This window comes from Carassius gibelio, chromosome A4 (assembly GCF_023724105.1).
Source record: "Carassius gibelio isolate Cgi1373 ecotype wild population from Czech Republic chromosome A4, carGib1.2-hapl.c, whole genome shotgun sequence".
In the NCBI taxonomy this organism is placed as follows: Eukaryota; Metazoa; Chordata; class Actinopteri; order Cypriniformes; family Cyprinidae; genus Carassius; species Carassius gibelio.
In genome coordinates this window covers 13,078,498-13,094,722 of record NC_068374.1, presented here as the reverse complement: position 1 = coordinate 13,094,722, position 16,225 = coordinate 13,078,498, and the positions used below count along the sequence as shown (strand labels likewise).

The window sequence follows — 16,225 nt, the reverse complement described above, 5'->3', positions numbered from 1 at the left end:
GTGAAAACTTAATGTTTTGTGCTTACTTTTCTACAATTATGTATTGTTGCATATGTATGTGATACCATTATGAGCCATGCCAAGGAGAGGTGTTCTTTCACCAATCATCTCATCAGTGTCACTCTGTTGCAAGGAGACTTGTTTCCACAACACAGCAGAAAGTTCCCGGATTCAGCACTAGGAACCACGGTGGATGCCTATCCCATGTTGGACAAAGCCAGACAGAACGGTCCCTGATCTATGAAAATGAGGACTTCCAGGGTTGCAATGGTGCACTGGCTCTCTTTCAGGTTGTGATGGAAAATAACCTTCAAGACACATTCACCGAAACTGTAAGTCTTCTCAAGATCCTCATCACCACACCAATGACAACAGCAGAATCAGAGAGGTGCTTCTCTACTTTAAAGAGGATCAAAACTTAGGAACACGATGGCACGATCGCCTCAACGCTCTGGCTATGCTCTCTATAGAGAAAAAACGCACACGGGACATTCCAGATTTCAACACAAGGGTCATTGAGAGATTTGCCACTCAGAAAGACAGACGAGCAAAGTTCCTGTACAAATAAGAGTTCTCCATCCCCTTCACTCTCACTCACACATTCACTCCATCTACTTCTCTCATACACAAATCTGTCACAGACACCATATGTTAGTCTCTCTCTAATCTTTACTCTCTCTCTCTCTCTCACCCTCCCATCTATCTCTCCAACAGATTACAAGGAATATTATTGATTAAATTAAAAAAAAAAAAATTAGTCATTAAATTAATCCCTTAAAAGTTAACCATTTAAAATGAGTAAAATGTACACATTTTTCTAAACAAAAATATCTGAATTAAAAAATTTCTTTTTTATTGCCAACATTGAAGACACCTGATGTTAACGAGCAGAGTTAACTAACTTCTGAGTTAGTTTAACTTTAGTAATTATAGCAGCACTGGCCTTGTACGGCATAATATTTTTAACTTTCACAATGTAATCCATTTACATATATATATGTGTGTATGTGTATGTATATATATATATGTATGTGTGTATGTGTATATATGTGTATGTATATATATGTGTATATATATATATATATATATATGTGTGTATATATATATATATATGAAGAGTTCAGATGCAAAAGCCGCTAAACGCCACCTCCGTCAAAAATGAGATAATGACATTGAGTGAAAGCTATCTGCATATAGTACACGTTCAACAAATATATTTGCTTCAAATACTCTAAATCTCACCCTCAGCCCATTCAGAAATATCAGTTTGTTGGCAAAAGCCTCTAGACGCCAATTCTCTTTGGCAGCAAAAGCCGCTACATCCCGAGAACCAATCAGAAGGCGCGAATCAATACAGGCGGTTTCAATATAGCGGCGCGCTGAGGAGACGGCTTTTTTTAGACGTCTGAGGAGATTGTTTTTGTTTTATTCAGATTCAGATTTTTTTACGTTTTTAAGATGGTGTACGATGAAATGGATGAGCCTATCCTAATGACATCAAATGGCAGAAGAAAACGTCGTTTACCTCAAAACTCTTCCCGTTACAAGGCAAAAGTAAATCGATACAGTGGAAATGGCTTGGTCGCAAGTGTAGCATGCACTCATAACACTTCTTGGTGCCGAGCTGTTACTTTGAAGGAATCTGATTTATTTTACATCAAACAACAGCTCTATTCCACCAACGACAAAGTCGAACAAGATGCCATTCTTCTGTCTCGTATGGATGCTATGCCATGTAAACGGAGGAGACAACAAGTGGAGGCTGAAGAGAAAAGAGGGCAAAGAGATGTATCAATAAAGTATGCCGTTTTGAAAGAAGATAAAACAAAAGTTCCCATCTGCCACGCTTCATTCCTGAGCATTTTCTGTAAGTACAAAGAATTTCTCATCACAAGTTTATATTTTTTTTTCCATATTTTTGCATTAGTGGCTTAGTATTTGTTTTATTGTTAGTGTTTTATTTTATTTTTCTAATTTTTGTTTTACCTCATCAAAGCCGTGTTTATCCAATTATCTTCCTCTAGTACGTGCTCAGTAACGTTACACAGGCTATTTTTCAGCAGTTATTATCTGGTAATGCATCTCTCTGCAGTATTAAATGACATGTATCTTATTTAAATTATTATCATTGATGGTCATAGGCTACCTAAATTTGTTAAAAACGATATCAGAATCAGAAAGAGCTTTATTGCCAAGTATGTTTGCACATACATGGAATTTGTTCTAGTGGCAAAAGCTTCCAGTAAACAGAGACAACAACAACAACACACATATAATGAAAAATAAAAATAAGTAAATAAAAATACAAACACATATAAAATACATATGTGTATATATATATATATATATATATATATATATAAAAAATAGAACAAACATTGTATGTGCAGGTGAGTTATAGATGGAATAAGTTATAGGGATGGACTAAGTTGGGTGGTATCAAAGAAATATAAGTGAAATTACAAATAGTATTGTTGCACAATGGGGAGAGCATTTAATATGGGCAGACCTTTTCCAAAAAAATAAACTGTATAACTGTTGTCAATTCATGTTTTTAAATTTTGTGTAATATGGGTAATATGCCTGCATGATTGGTTTCATGTTTATTTTCATTTTAGGTGTCAAGAAAGACAGAGTTCAGAGTATTGCAAAGTACTGGCTTGAGAACGGCAAAGCACGTCCCGAACATCATGGTGGTCCCAGGGAAATTGAAGCACAAACTGCAAAGAAGGACATAGTTCGAAAGCACATACAGTCTTTTAATTGTAGAGCAAGCCACTATGCGCGCCGTGGTGCACCTGGGAGAAAGTTCCTGCCGAGTGACTTGAGTGTGGCAAAAATGCATCAGATGTTTCTTGAGCAGAATCATCAACAAGTTTCCTACTCACTATACTGGAGCATCTTTGTGTATGACTTCAACCTGGCTTTTGGTCATCCTGCCAAAGATGTGTGCTCTTCGTGTGTCAAATTCCGCATTGCAATCAATGATCCTGATCTGACTGCAGAAGAGAAGCGGAACAAGATTCTTCTTTACACACTTCACCGTCGCCGAGCTCGTCAGTTTTATGACACACTAAATGACGTGGGTGATACATTCACTGTCTGCTTTGACATAATGGAGAACCTGGTCCTTCCTAGGTCTGCCATCTGTCAAACGTATTACTCAAGGCAGGTATACTTTTATGTTTTCGGTGTGGTCCGTCACCGTGGCAGAGGAGAACCCCAGAGTCGACATGAGATAAATCTGTACACCTTTATTCAGACAGGGCAGAAAGGTGACTGCAGAGAAATCAGGTGGAATTTGCAAATAATCGAAGATCACATTCAACCCCCCTGTAAAGAAGTTTGTCTACTGTTTAGTTTTGAAATGATTATGCTCTAATCTTTTTCAGTGTTTTTAGTTACATTTTTAGTGATTTTTTTTATATTTACTATGTCTTGTTCCAAATAGATGGATTTAGAGGTTTTTGCGAAAAAAGCACAAGTGGATTTAGCTGGTTTTGACGCAAAAGAAAATCTAATTTGTTAAAAATCACTGAATTGACTGAAGTGACATTTTTAAAAAAAAAGTTATTTTATTCACTGACTAATAACCTTATCAGTACCTTAAAAATGAAACTAATGAAACTAACACAGGAGCCTAATAAAAAATGCTCATTTAAAGAAAATAAGTCTGATGGATTTAGAGGTTTTTGCATCTGAACTCTACATATATATATTAGTGGTGGGCCGTTATCGCCGTTAACGTGCTGCGTTAACGCGAGACTCTTTTATCGGGCAATAAAAAAAAATATCGCCGTTAATCTATTCTCAAAGTTGGGTTGGGAGCAAGCCTTGATGAATTTCACCTTGATATTTTATATAACCGACTGGTTGAGGCCAGCCTAATGGACAGCGACACTGAACCGAGCTCTCTTCTGCAAAGTTCTCCTCAAAGTCCCTCCTGCACTTGAACGAACAAATACAAATCGCAATTTGGAACAAACAACAAGATGTGAAAGAGCCCAATTCAGTACTCGCGGTGTTCTGGTGTTAAGGGCTCACGCAGAGAAAGACGTCTCCAGACGCTAAAAATAAGCGTTTTCAAGTGTTTTGATCAAAACACTTGAACATCGAATTTGCTTATTTTTGCTCTAGTGCCGACAAATACATACGAAATATGTCAAAATATCCACCTTGGAAATTATGCTTTGGAAAAAATATTTCCCAGATAGTAAATTATTATTTTTTTATTTCATTATAGAGAAATATTAACAACATAATTGTATAATTCATTGTAATATATTAAAATCCATTTCTGATACTAATACGTTCGTTTAATAATTCCTGAATAATCTTGTTCATAAAGAAATAAGCCATTTTTGTGTTTGATCAGTTACCTGTGTCGTCAGTGCGCAGCAGACACACCCACCTACATGATTTAAATATATCGCTTATCCTGTCCCAAAAGACCGTAAACACTGCAGATAACATCTGAAGTAAACATTACTTTATTACACATAACATAAAAACGAGTCGCGTTTGACTGATCAGCTTCAAATCGAGATATTTTAGGACAGCGGTTTGAATGTAACTCAATGGTGCTCTCTGCTGGTAGGGATTAGTAAGATGGCGGATCGAACACTTCCGGTGGCTTCACTGCCTGTTGGCAGTTTAGAAGGTGATGAGCGATCCAGTTATATATATATATAGATCAGTGGATGTGTATTATATTGGATGCGTTCATCGTCTCTTAAAGTGACCGCGCCTAATTTAGCTACTGGCTGCTGTAATGTTAATCCAAGAAAATGAAAATCACTCACTGCTCTTGACTACTTTGTAGTTTTAACAGTTAAACCAAAAATTATTTAGACACCAGATATATTTTTTGATATATATAGCAAAACTGTAATAATGTGAGAAATGTTGAAGGTGTCTGAATAAATGTAGGTTTGATTTTATATACCATTTTTACATTGAAGACTATCCAGTGCTTTTTTACATTTAATTATTTATTTTCTGTACCTTGACACCTACAAACTTGAGGAAACTTTAAACATTGTGTAAATAGCACAAATAAATAAAAATAAACGAACATACAAATTAGACAATTTCAAACAGGACCCACTGGTACAACCTTCACCGGGTCCCCGCTTGTGCAATGTGGAATTAGTCTACAGCTTTTTCAAGCAGTTTGTGATGCATATATATATATATATATATATATATATATATATATATATATATATATATTAGTATAATAATATTTTTTGTTTGGGAGCTTTAATAAAAATATAGAAATTATAATTCTTTCTAAATGTGACGTATATAATTTTTTAATTGATTTAACATATAGGCTACTTTGGCTACAAATAAACAGAAATAGCAGGCTTATTATCATGATACTTTATTTCTGTGTGACTAATTTTCAATTCGGATAAATTATTGTCAATGTATCACTTATAGTAAAACATTGATGCTTTTGTATTTAAATATACTTAAAAAAGCATGTAAACAAACGGCTGCTTTAATCATCTTCGTTTTGTGATTGCGCTAGTTCCAGTGACTTTCTACTTATTAGGTTTCTGGGAGATTGAAAAAATGCAAATTTCTCATGTTCCGTTGTTGTCTCCTTGTGCTGTCTGCTTATGCAGTTTTAAATAATGATTTAATGATTTGATGTTAATTTGCTGCCATCACTGCTATAATGCTTCTCTAATGAGCCGCTTCTTCAGCTTTTGTCATGGTACTGCAAGTCGCACCAGCAACATGCCGTGGACACTGTAGACTAGCAGTTTGCATGTGTACTGCACGTCGGCAAGGACAGCGATGTAGAAGTATACATGAAAAACTGATGCATAGCCTACGGCATATGTCCAACACAGAAGTATAGTCAGCTTTAAGTAATTCATCTTCAGATCGAGCACTTTCACACATATTTATTATACACATATATTTATTTTTGAAGGCAGCATTGTGCATTATAACCAATCACAGAGAAAATGCAGAACTTACAGTTTTAGACTGAAGTCTTGGAGCGCTGTTTCTTTGCAGTAGGTGGACAACCAGAATGCATATTAACGCTGCAAGGCCACGGCGTTAACTGCAAGTCAGTTGCATGTTAAAGTTTTTTACAAAACTACCACCAAGTGGCGCAAATGGACAGTTTGCAAACTGACTGGAATTATATTTTGTTTTTTAAACGGATCAAATAATGAAATTAAGCTAAAATAACTAAATAATATAACATTAATTTCAAAACATGACAGTCCTTTAGGCTGCAGCACAAAGCATCAAAAATGTGTGCTCACTGATACCAGAAACATAAGTATTTCAGTATGTTTGAAATTTTATGTTCATAACGAAGTCTTTATTAAAATGAAAAAGTAAAATAAAATAATTGTAAAGTTTCAAAGTGGCTAAGGGTATGTTTGAAATGTTATGTTCAATACGAAGCCTATAGTAAAATGATAAAATAAAATAACTGGAAAGTTTCAAAGTGGCTAAGGGTATTGTGTGCTATAATTTCCTGTTTGGCTATAGCTAAATATGTTTAACAAAATAATATATAAAAATGATTAATACAGATGAGTATTCTGCAGTTTGCTAAGTTTTTTACCAAATTTTTTTAGAGCGTGCCCATTTTACACTAAGCAACCAGTGGTGTTTGATTTAATTCCGTCCAGCAGGAGAGGGTTAGAGGATAGTTCTGTATATCTTCATTGTGGGGCTTAAAATAAATGTGTGAATCTCTTGCTCTTTCATATTGAGAATATCCTGGAGTAATTCATTTACTCAAACAGCGCCATACTCAAACTCATTTACTCAAACAACTGCTGTGAAGAGAGAACTGAAGATGAACTCGAGCAGAGCAGCTTGTGTTGTACTAACTGTTCTATGTGGACTCAGAGGGCTGCGCGGCACTCTGTATAGACCCCTTCACAGTTGACGTCACAGGAAAATTTGAAGTGCGCATATCAGGGTCAGAACAAATCGTGTGTTAACATTAACCAGATATTTTGTGAAAATACCAACTTGTTTAGTCGTGGACTGTACAAATCACACCAAATGTGGAGTCAAGTTTTTCAGGATTCCTGCTGGATCTCAACCTTCTCAAAAAAATTTACGACATCTGTGGCTGCAAGCTATTAAATGGGCCAATCGGGACAATGCTACGATTAAAGAGGCTTGTATTTGTAGTGCTCACTTCATATCAGGTAAGTCATTCTTTATCAACTCTTTCTGTTAGATTAAACTCCAAAGCCTGGATTGCATGAACCGTTTTCTGTACGCTAGCCTATAATGTTAAGCTATGCTTATTAATAGTTTTTTTATGTCATGGATCTGTGTCATGTTACAGACGCAGCCAGCCGCAGGCTAGCGCTAACTGTATGTGGTTGTACTGCATTATATCACTCAGGTAGGTGTAGCTGATATTGTCAGCTGTAGCCACACGATAAAACTGTTGTCATGTGACAAATTTCAGCCTTTCACACTGATGAGGTTGTACTTTATTCTTCAGTCTGTGAAATGTGTCCTCACTTTTAACCTGTAATTCTTGTGGTGAGAGTTCCTTGAGTTTTCCATCAAATAAAGCAGTCAAGGGCTTGGGTAAGTTTAAGTGATCCTCTGTATCAGTATCGGATGCTGTGTCTGTATCACTATTTTCTAAACTTGTACTGCAGCACCAGGGGCTATAATCTGCAACTCTTTGATGTCATCATCTGTCAACACTGTGAAAGAAAACTAGGCAATTTTAACGCTATGGGACATTAACAACAGTATTGTCACATTTCCACTACTTTTTTTGTTCGTGTCTATCGCTCCTTCAGTTTGTATAATAATATATCATTTTAAATGGTTTTTAAAATCTAGATCCTCTTAATTCCAGAATTACACAGTCATGGTGTACAGTGTAAAATGGCTGTAGAAACAAACTTAATCCTTATGTGACATTACAATCTATGCTCTGTCTACTATTGTGGCTCTGGCGGTGGAACTAGATCTACTCCTGACTGTTTCTGGAGTTAGTTTTGTTAGTTTTTCTTGCGTGTAAACACTCGGCTTGCCCACCAGATAGCTCGGGATCAGGCAGACAATTGCCATTAACTAAAACAAGTTTGTTATGGTGCTGTCCCCATTCCTGTGGTGGCAAAGACAGTGCATAACTTGACACAATATGCCGGTTTATTAGTCGTGCCATCTTTTCTGACCCCATGCTGCGCGCGCACATTACCTAGCAAACGAATGTTTACAAACATTGAAGGGGTCTATTGGCACCTTTAGTATTATAATACTTTTCTGCGCCATCTCCCAGTGTCAATCAATTTGACACTGGCAGAATGAAGGGATGTGTTCTTAAATTGACCAAGTTTTTAAATTGACCAAACTATTTTGATTTAATTGAAAAATCTTGTAAAGATTTTTTAATCCATATTAGTTTCCTATCATGTTTAAATGTATATCCTCATATTAATGAACTGGTCATGTGGTATATGGTGGCAATGTCAAGTCATTGTTCTCTAAACCAGTGGTTCCCAAAGTGGGGGTCGCGGGACCCCGGCGCAGGGGGCGCTAGATGATTTCTATAAAAAAAAAAAAAGTGGAAAAAATATATAGCCCCTATATGTTTTTGTTGCAATTAATTTGACCCTTTTGCGCGTACGATCACACCGGTGCGATCAGTCTAGGCTGGTCCCTGGAGTGTACGATCACACCGGTCAGTGCATGACGTGAAATTCAAATGTGCTCTCGCACGTTGGCTGGCACTGAGCCAGAGACAGGCGCGCTCAGAGCTGTCATCACAGCTTTTCACTGTTTTCAACCACTTAATGTTTATTTTAGGTTTCAGACATACTAAAAAAAACTATACATTTAGAGTTTGTAAAATGCACATTGATGTCAAAGGAAGAGGCAATAATGATCATTTCCATTATAATTAGACAGGTTTTATTCATATCAGATACACATTAAGTAACTTTAAAGTTTACTTTATTATTCTCCCAGTTCACCAGACACTTACTTTTATGTATTTCGGGAGAATATATTTGACAATCAGAATATCATGTCATATCTAACAAATTTGTGAATATTTTGAATAAAAAAGGAAAAATGACATAAAAGCAGATCATCATTCATTCAGCTGTTGTTGCTGCAGTATGTCACGTGACAAGCAATGACATGTCAACATGGAAACCAAATGACACATCTAAATAAAGGTTGCCTCACGCTGGGGGGTCAGCCAGAATATTTTAAACTTACGTGTGAAAGGGTTAATTCAATACTTGTTTAAAGGTGTTTGCAGAAAAGTCTGATACAAAAAAAATATATAATTTTGTTTTTTTAATTCAGTTTGTAATTTTTTCCCAGACATTCCGAGATTACGTCAGCGTCAATCACAATCAAATTACGTATGTACATCACGCGAAGCAACACAACGTGTCCCACTGTTTGCTAAAGTTAAAGGTGTTTGGAGGCTACAAACATATAATACTGCTTTAAAATGACACGGTGGTTATCCAGCGGCTAATGCAGAATTGCAACTGATTTTACACGTAGAACTATAAAATATAACTTTGTTTGCTTTGAGACTGGGCATAAAATCGATTTGCTGTACATTTCACGTGAAGGGAGGGGTTGTTGAGGTGGGGTGGGGGAAGTACAAGGAAGCAGTGCATTTATCATGGGGGTCACGGGCTAAAAAGTTTGGGAACCCCTGCTCTAAACTGTAACACTTTTCTGTATACAGATTGAAACAACAATGAGCACAGAGGTGATTCAGTGGACAGTCGAAGATGTGGCTGATTGGTTGACTGCAAATGGTTTCCAGGATTTCATCCCTACATTTCAACGTTGATTTCACAGAAATGCCCATTCTCTTTAACTGTCCATTATACAGCAAAAAACATTTTCCCTAATTAAACAGATTTGATATATTGGACTTTATCACCAAAATGATACAAAATTTGAATAAATGTTTGGACTGAGCAGTTGTGGCAAAATAAGCAAAAATTTCAGTTCCTATAGATCGCATATTTATCGCAAACATTGGTATCTTCTTTCACTGGTCAGTGAAGAAGGGCAAGCTTGTGATAATGAGCACAGTAACTTGGAGGAACATATTGAGGACTTTCATAATTTTGAAGAGTAGTTGCCTAGCACTGATGTGGTGGACATTACTAACGTTGCGAAGAGTTTAGAACAGAAGATTTACTGCAAAACCTCAAGCAAAATCTTTGTTCATTTTAAAATTAAGAGAAAAGCACTGTATTGCTACCACAGTTCAGTCCAGTATTGTGGAAACCTCCAAGTCATCTTTCAAGAGTTCACCTTTCAAGTTTCAAGAGTGTGTGGGCAATGCTTAATCAAGAGGAAACTCCCTTCTTTCTTCTTTATCCAGTCTGTGTCTACATTTCTACATCAATGAATTTGAGATTGTTAACCCTTTAGGTTAACAAACTGACAGTTTTACATTTTAAACTTGGAAACATTGATAAATATAAATCAAAACTTGAGAATATTTACCTTTCATCTATAATCAGACATCGGTATATAGAAGAAGATCTTACCAACTATTAGTGTTGTCACGATACCAAAATTATTGTTTCGATACCGATACCTAGTCAAGAGTTGCAATTTCGATACTTTTTTGATACTTTTCCTGTAAAGGGAAAGTACATTCTCAAATATCATTGACGTGCGTTATTTTAAAACCGGGACAACATTCTAATCATATAACACACTAATAAATGAACATATGAACAGCAGATATATTAAACATTTGAACTAAATATGAAATATTAAAATATAAAAAATAAAATAGAGCAATGACATTCAAGGTAAAGAAAAATACATTTAGCAGCATTATCTCAGTTATCATTAGAAACATAAGAGTAATAAATGTATCTTGATTCTGAACTTTGAATAAAAAATATGAACAGCGATTATATTAAACAATGTTTCTGAACTCAGAAGATTAAATGTCAAAAGATAAATAATATCAATTTAACCCCTTACTAGTAACCCCCCTTTTTTGGCATGGAGACCGAAATTACATACCCAAAATAAAAAGGTTTCTGCTCATGATTCTTTCTGACTAGATAAATAATCAACCTTTGTTCACAAAGCTGACACTTTAAAGTTTACTGTTCAGGAATCAGAATCACTCAGACTGTTATGATAATAGAGATATATAAGCTCAAACATAAAAACAAAAATAAAAATATTAAAAACATATGTTTTAAATGTATTTAAAAAAATGTTGATGTAGGAAATGAGTTTGAAAACAGTGTAGCTAAGGCCACAAGTCTTCCAAGACTTCATAAAAAATTTCATAATCGAATCTGTAAAACTGTGAATTTTATGAAATATTTTCTAAGGCCATGTCATGTGTGTTTTTAGAGAAGGCTAATCAGATTGATTTATGGCCCTTGTCATCTCTGTAAGATCTCACATGTAAACTTTCCTGTGCTCTTTGTGTATGTTTCACTGTTGAAAACTGCCCGAATCATGATTGTATTGTTCTCACCAAACGGTTCTTTCACACCTCCGCCAAGTATGACACATTATCCGCATTATTCTTTTATCATTATTCTTTTGTTTTTATTCCACCTTTATTAGCCTTGATTGTGGTTTTTCAGGCTTTACAAAGCAACAAAGCAGCGATCTCACTTCAGTCTCTCTTTGCATTTAGCCCTTATTTATCAAAAGTCTTACTATAAAAATACAACAAAACATTTTCTTACGACCTTACGTGAATTATTGAGACAAAAATGCATTATGAAGAAGAAAAGCACCTGCTATTAGTAGCATTGGTGCTAACGTTAGCATCAAGCTACATCTGACAATTTATGAAATTATTAGTACACTTTTACTCAAAACTCACTTTAAACCCCGATCGAGTGTTTATAATAACTTCCTTTAGCGATCAGGGGTGGAATTTGGTCGTTTACTGTTGTAAAAATATGTTATTTGTAGCCTTTTTCATCGCTGCACAAGTTAGCATTTCCGATGTACATTTTCGATTTTTTTTATAAAAACGCCCCAGATCTCAAGAAATTCTCATACCAAGCTTTACTATCGTAATCGCGGCTTTATTATTCGGATATTTTGTGTGTACAGAGGTGTTTCAGTGTTGTTTTGGCCAGATAACTACCAGGAAGTGTGCAGGAAGCATGTGACACGATGGGGCGGTGTCCAGATATGAAACTCTAAGATTGATGTTTGAAAGACCCAATCAGAGTCTGAGTCACACACCGCACGAGCTGTGACTACTGCACGCACACAGAGATCGCTGGGAGAGGCTGTTTATCATCTGATCGCGTAAATCCGTGGAAAATGAATAGAAATGACGATTCTGTCTGAAGAAATATGAAGTAAACATCAGTAAATATATACATATATCTCCGCAGATATGCATCTTTGGTCTGTAAATCCTTATTGACGCTGTTCAGTGAGTCTATGTGAACACAAATAAACCGCTCTTGACGTGACTTTATATGAGTGAGTTGTGAATTTCTATTCAAAATGTGGCATAATACGGATTTATTATTTTGCACTCCTGACATAAATCACTAAATATCTGTCACTGCAACAATGTTTTATCAAAATATTGGTCAAATATCGAAGCTTGAGTCTTTAAACTTTCCATTGATGCACAGTTTGTCCAGATGAAGTAAGACAGTGATGTTTAATGTGCTGTGAAAGTGAAACAATAATAAACTGGGGCCGTCAGCGATGTTTGCACGCAAAGGGGTTAAGCAATGGCATTCAAGTAAAAAAAAAAACTTATTCTGAATTTCTGTCAGTTGTGCAACCTTTTCTTTCAGAGGAGAAAAACTCAGCCAGTGAGCTTTAATGAGCGTCATCTTTATTGAGCGTCATCTTTTTCTACCAGCCATGGACCAGCAGCCACAGTATCACTTGTGCTCGCACGTGCAGCCTAATGATGCGCGGGTCGGGGTTTGTTTTTCAACCCGCGTTTATGAAATAATTTGGCCCGCCCCAGCCCGCAAATAAAGTAACATTTCTTTACCCACCCAGACCCGCGCATCGGGGACATCACGGAAGATACGTTGCTACTAGACTCATATTTCTCGTTCACTGAAGCTCCTCCCTCCACAGCAGCGCGCGAGCGGACCCAGCGGAGAAGCGTGAGCTCGGCGCTAATAGCAGCGCATGCACAGCTCGTGAACAGCTCTGTGAATTGTTTCATCCTGTCAAAGAGTTACTCAAGATGTGACGGAGCATGTGATTTGTTGAATGTAGTGAACGAATCCACCCTTCACTGAACGAGATCGAGAGATCTTCTCATTCGTGAATGAATTGAACTGAAACATCTCGTTTATGAATGAAATGAATGGTATACAGGGTCAGTGAGCCAAGCATGTAAATCTCGATCAGCAATCAGCAGATACAAAGCGCAGTTATAGGTGCCGTGAAGATACGCTCGTTTTCATATTTAGCATACATAACTTATTTAAACTATTTAATGCGATTATGCACACATTTAAGTAAAGCCAAATGAGTTTAGTAAAGCCACTAATGCAGTCATCTCGCTCGCTGTAGTGTTTTTTTGCTGCGTGTATAAGGAGAAAAAAACACAGATGTCCATAGGGGGGCACTGGAAGCGTGCGTTGCACACACCAACATGAAATACGTCTGTTACAAATCTGGAACGCAGTCATTCTTTGAAGTATCGATTCTAATAAATTTAGGTATCGTGACGTTTTTAATACTTTTGAAGTATCGGTGCACCGTGCAACACTACTTCCACTAAGTCAAATAATGAGAAAGAACCAAATTGCCTACCACAGCTATGCTGATGATACCCAGATTTACCTAGCCTTATCTCCAAATGACTACAGCCCCATTCAGTCCCTCCAGAAAAACGTGATTATGCGATCGCGTGATTTAATGCATAATCAGCCAAGGGCCGCATATTTATGCGGAGGTCGCATTTTTTTAAATACGCCGCACTTTCGCCGCATAAAATCCCGATTTCAGGAAGCAAAATATGCAGAGGTCACATGATTTCATAATCATAATAATTTCCGTTGCAAAAAAGTCACATATATCTTAGCAAAAAGTTGAAAAATGTTGCGTTTACTTCACACAAGTAAATCGCCATTATTTCCCAATGGGAACCTTATGAAGTGACCTAATTGCGCGACGTGAACATCATCTGTGAAGCCCGCGGTGAAACCAGGGTGAAGGACGCAAATCATTCTCATCTGCCAACAAAAATAAGCACAAAAGACCACGCGAAGCAGTTACCTGGTGTGTTACATGACAGTGGGGGCAAATTATTTTGACAGAGGGATGAGGATGAGGATGGCGAATGATAGGCCAGTGTTAAAGGCTTACGCAGTTAGCTTTCATTTTCACAGTGGACTGTTGTAGTTTCATTCAGAAGTTGATGCACCTCTACAGTTGTAAGATTGTACTTTTTTGTTACAGAATAGTACCAAAACCTTACAGTTGTAAGTATATTAGTAGTATGTAAAATAATTTACGTTGCGAAAAGAGATTGCACTTTGCAATTCCTGTAAAACAGCATTTGTATATTTGTGTGTATATTTTATTTGTATTCATTTTTACAGAAGTTGTTGAATATTCCTTTTGTAAAGCTAGAGAACTTGTTTGACTCAATGTTTTGTAAGTTTGAGCCATGTGTTAATTAAGGTCTGAAATAAAACATAATGAGAACTTAAATATTCTGTGATTTAGTATGCTTGCTTATCATAGGAAGTCATAAGAAATGACTCTTTACAGTAAGGTAGTAGCCTAGTGATAACAGGGTGTTTGGGGGGGGGGGGGGGTCACCTTTTTTTCTCTTTTTCATCAAACCGCAGTTTTTGCAAGTTCCTGCAATTTCATTGCATAAGATTGCAAAAATATCCCGCATATTCGATCGCATTTTTTTTTAAAAACCTGCCGCATAATCAAGGATTTTTGCCCGCAACAATCACAAAAAAAATCCGCGTTTTTCTGGAGGGACTGCCCATTGACTCCCTCTGCCAATGCATTGATGAAATTAATAGTTGGATGTGCCAGAACTTTCTTCAGTTAAACAAGGAAAAAACTGAAGTCTTTGCATTTGGAAACAAAGTTGAAGTGTTCAAGGTGAATGCATACCTTGACTCTAGGGGTCAAACAGCTAAAAATCAAGTCAGGAATCTTGGTGTGATTCTGGAGACAGACCTTAGTTTCAGTAGTCATGTCAAAGCAGTAACTAAATCAGTATACTATCATTTAAAAAACATTGCAAGAATTAGATGTTTTGTTTCCAGCCAAGACTTGGAGAAACTTGTTCATGCCTTTATCACTAGTAGGGTGGACTATTGTAATGGGCTCCTCACTGGCCTTCCCAAAAAGACTATTAGACAGCTGCAGCTCATCCAGAACGCTGCTGCCAGGATTCTGACTAGAACCAGAAAATCTGAGCATATCACACCAGTCCTCAGGTCCTTACACTGGCTTCCAGTTACATTTAGGATTGATTTTAAAGTACTTTTACTCATATATAAGTCACTAAATGACCTAGGACCGAAATATATTTCAGATATGTGCACTGAATATAAACCTAACAGACCACTCAAATCATTAGGATCGAGTCAGTTAGAAATACCAAAGGTTCACACAAAACAAAGGGAGTCCGTCTTAAGTTACTATGCCGCCCGCAGTTGGAATCAGCTTCCAGAAGAGATCAGATGTGCTTAAACACAAAACGCATCTTTTTGGCTGTGCATTTATTAAATGAGCACTGTGCAACGTCCGAACAGATTGCACTATATTTTCACTTTTATTTTTATTTATTTTCTGTATCATTTTCTAACTTTTTAGATGTTTTAATCATTTTAAAAGTTTTAAAATTGCTTGTTTTATTTTGTAATTTTTTTCTTCATGATTATTTTACTTTCTTTTATGTAAAGCACTTTGAATTACCATTGTGTATGCAATGTACTATATAAATGAACTTGCCTTGCCTTGCCTAAACTACATTTTACAAGATAAAATGTAAGGGCCAATGCATCTATGTTAGGTTTCAAATATGACAGGAAAGTCTTTACACACATCTTGGTAAGCCTCTTTCAGTAACAGAAAGTACAGAAACAGGCAGATTACCTTGTATTTATCTTTTAGGTTATTCCATTTTTTCTTTGCCTGTTTGGCAAGTTATGGCCAAACCAGAAGTGGAAACAAAATGCCTATAGGCAAAACAAAACCATAAAGAATGATTCCACTT

The 16,225-nt window shown here is 36.5% G+C and overlaps 2 protein-coding genes across 3 annotated transcripts in view; both read left to right on the top strand.

Moving 5' to 3' along the window:
* The window catches only part of LOC127969170 (GTPase IMAP family member 8-like), a 451,440-nt gene that overhangs the window by 171,682 nt on the left and 263,533 nt on the right, over window positions 1-16,225 (top strand). The gene's annotated exons all lie outside the window — the stretch shown is intronic.
* Window positions 102-5,140, top strand: LOC127969418 (uncharacterized). The gene is made up of 2 exons (XM_052571346.1): window positions 102-1,867; window positions 2,619-5,140. The coding sequence occupies exons 1-2, from the start codon at window positions 1,459-1,461 to the stop codon at window positions 3,380-3,382; spliced, it is 1,173 nt and encodes a 390-aa protein (XP_052427306.1). The 5' UTR covers window positions 102-1,458; the 3' UTR covers window positions 3,383-5,140.

Coding starts and splice junctions, on each gene's coding strand:
- LOC127969418 (XM_052571346.1), top strand. CDS start 1,459: ATGGTGTACGATGAAATGGATGAGCCTATCCTAATGACATCAAATGGC. Junction 1,868..2,618: donor TTCATTCCTGAGCATTTTCT/GTAAGTACAAAG, acceptor TTTTCATTTTAG/GTGTCAAGAAAGACAGAGTT.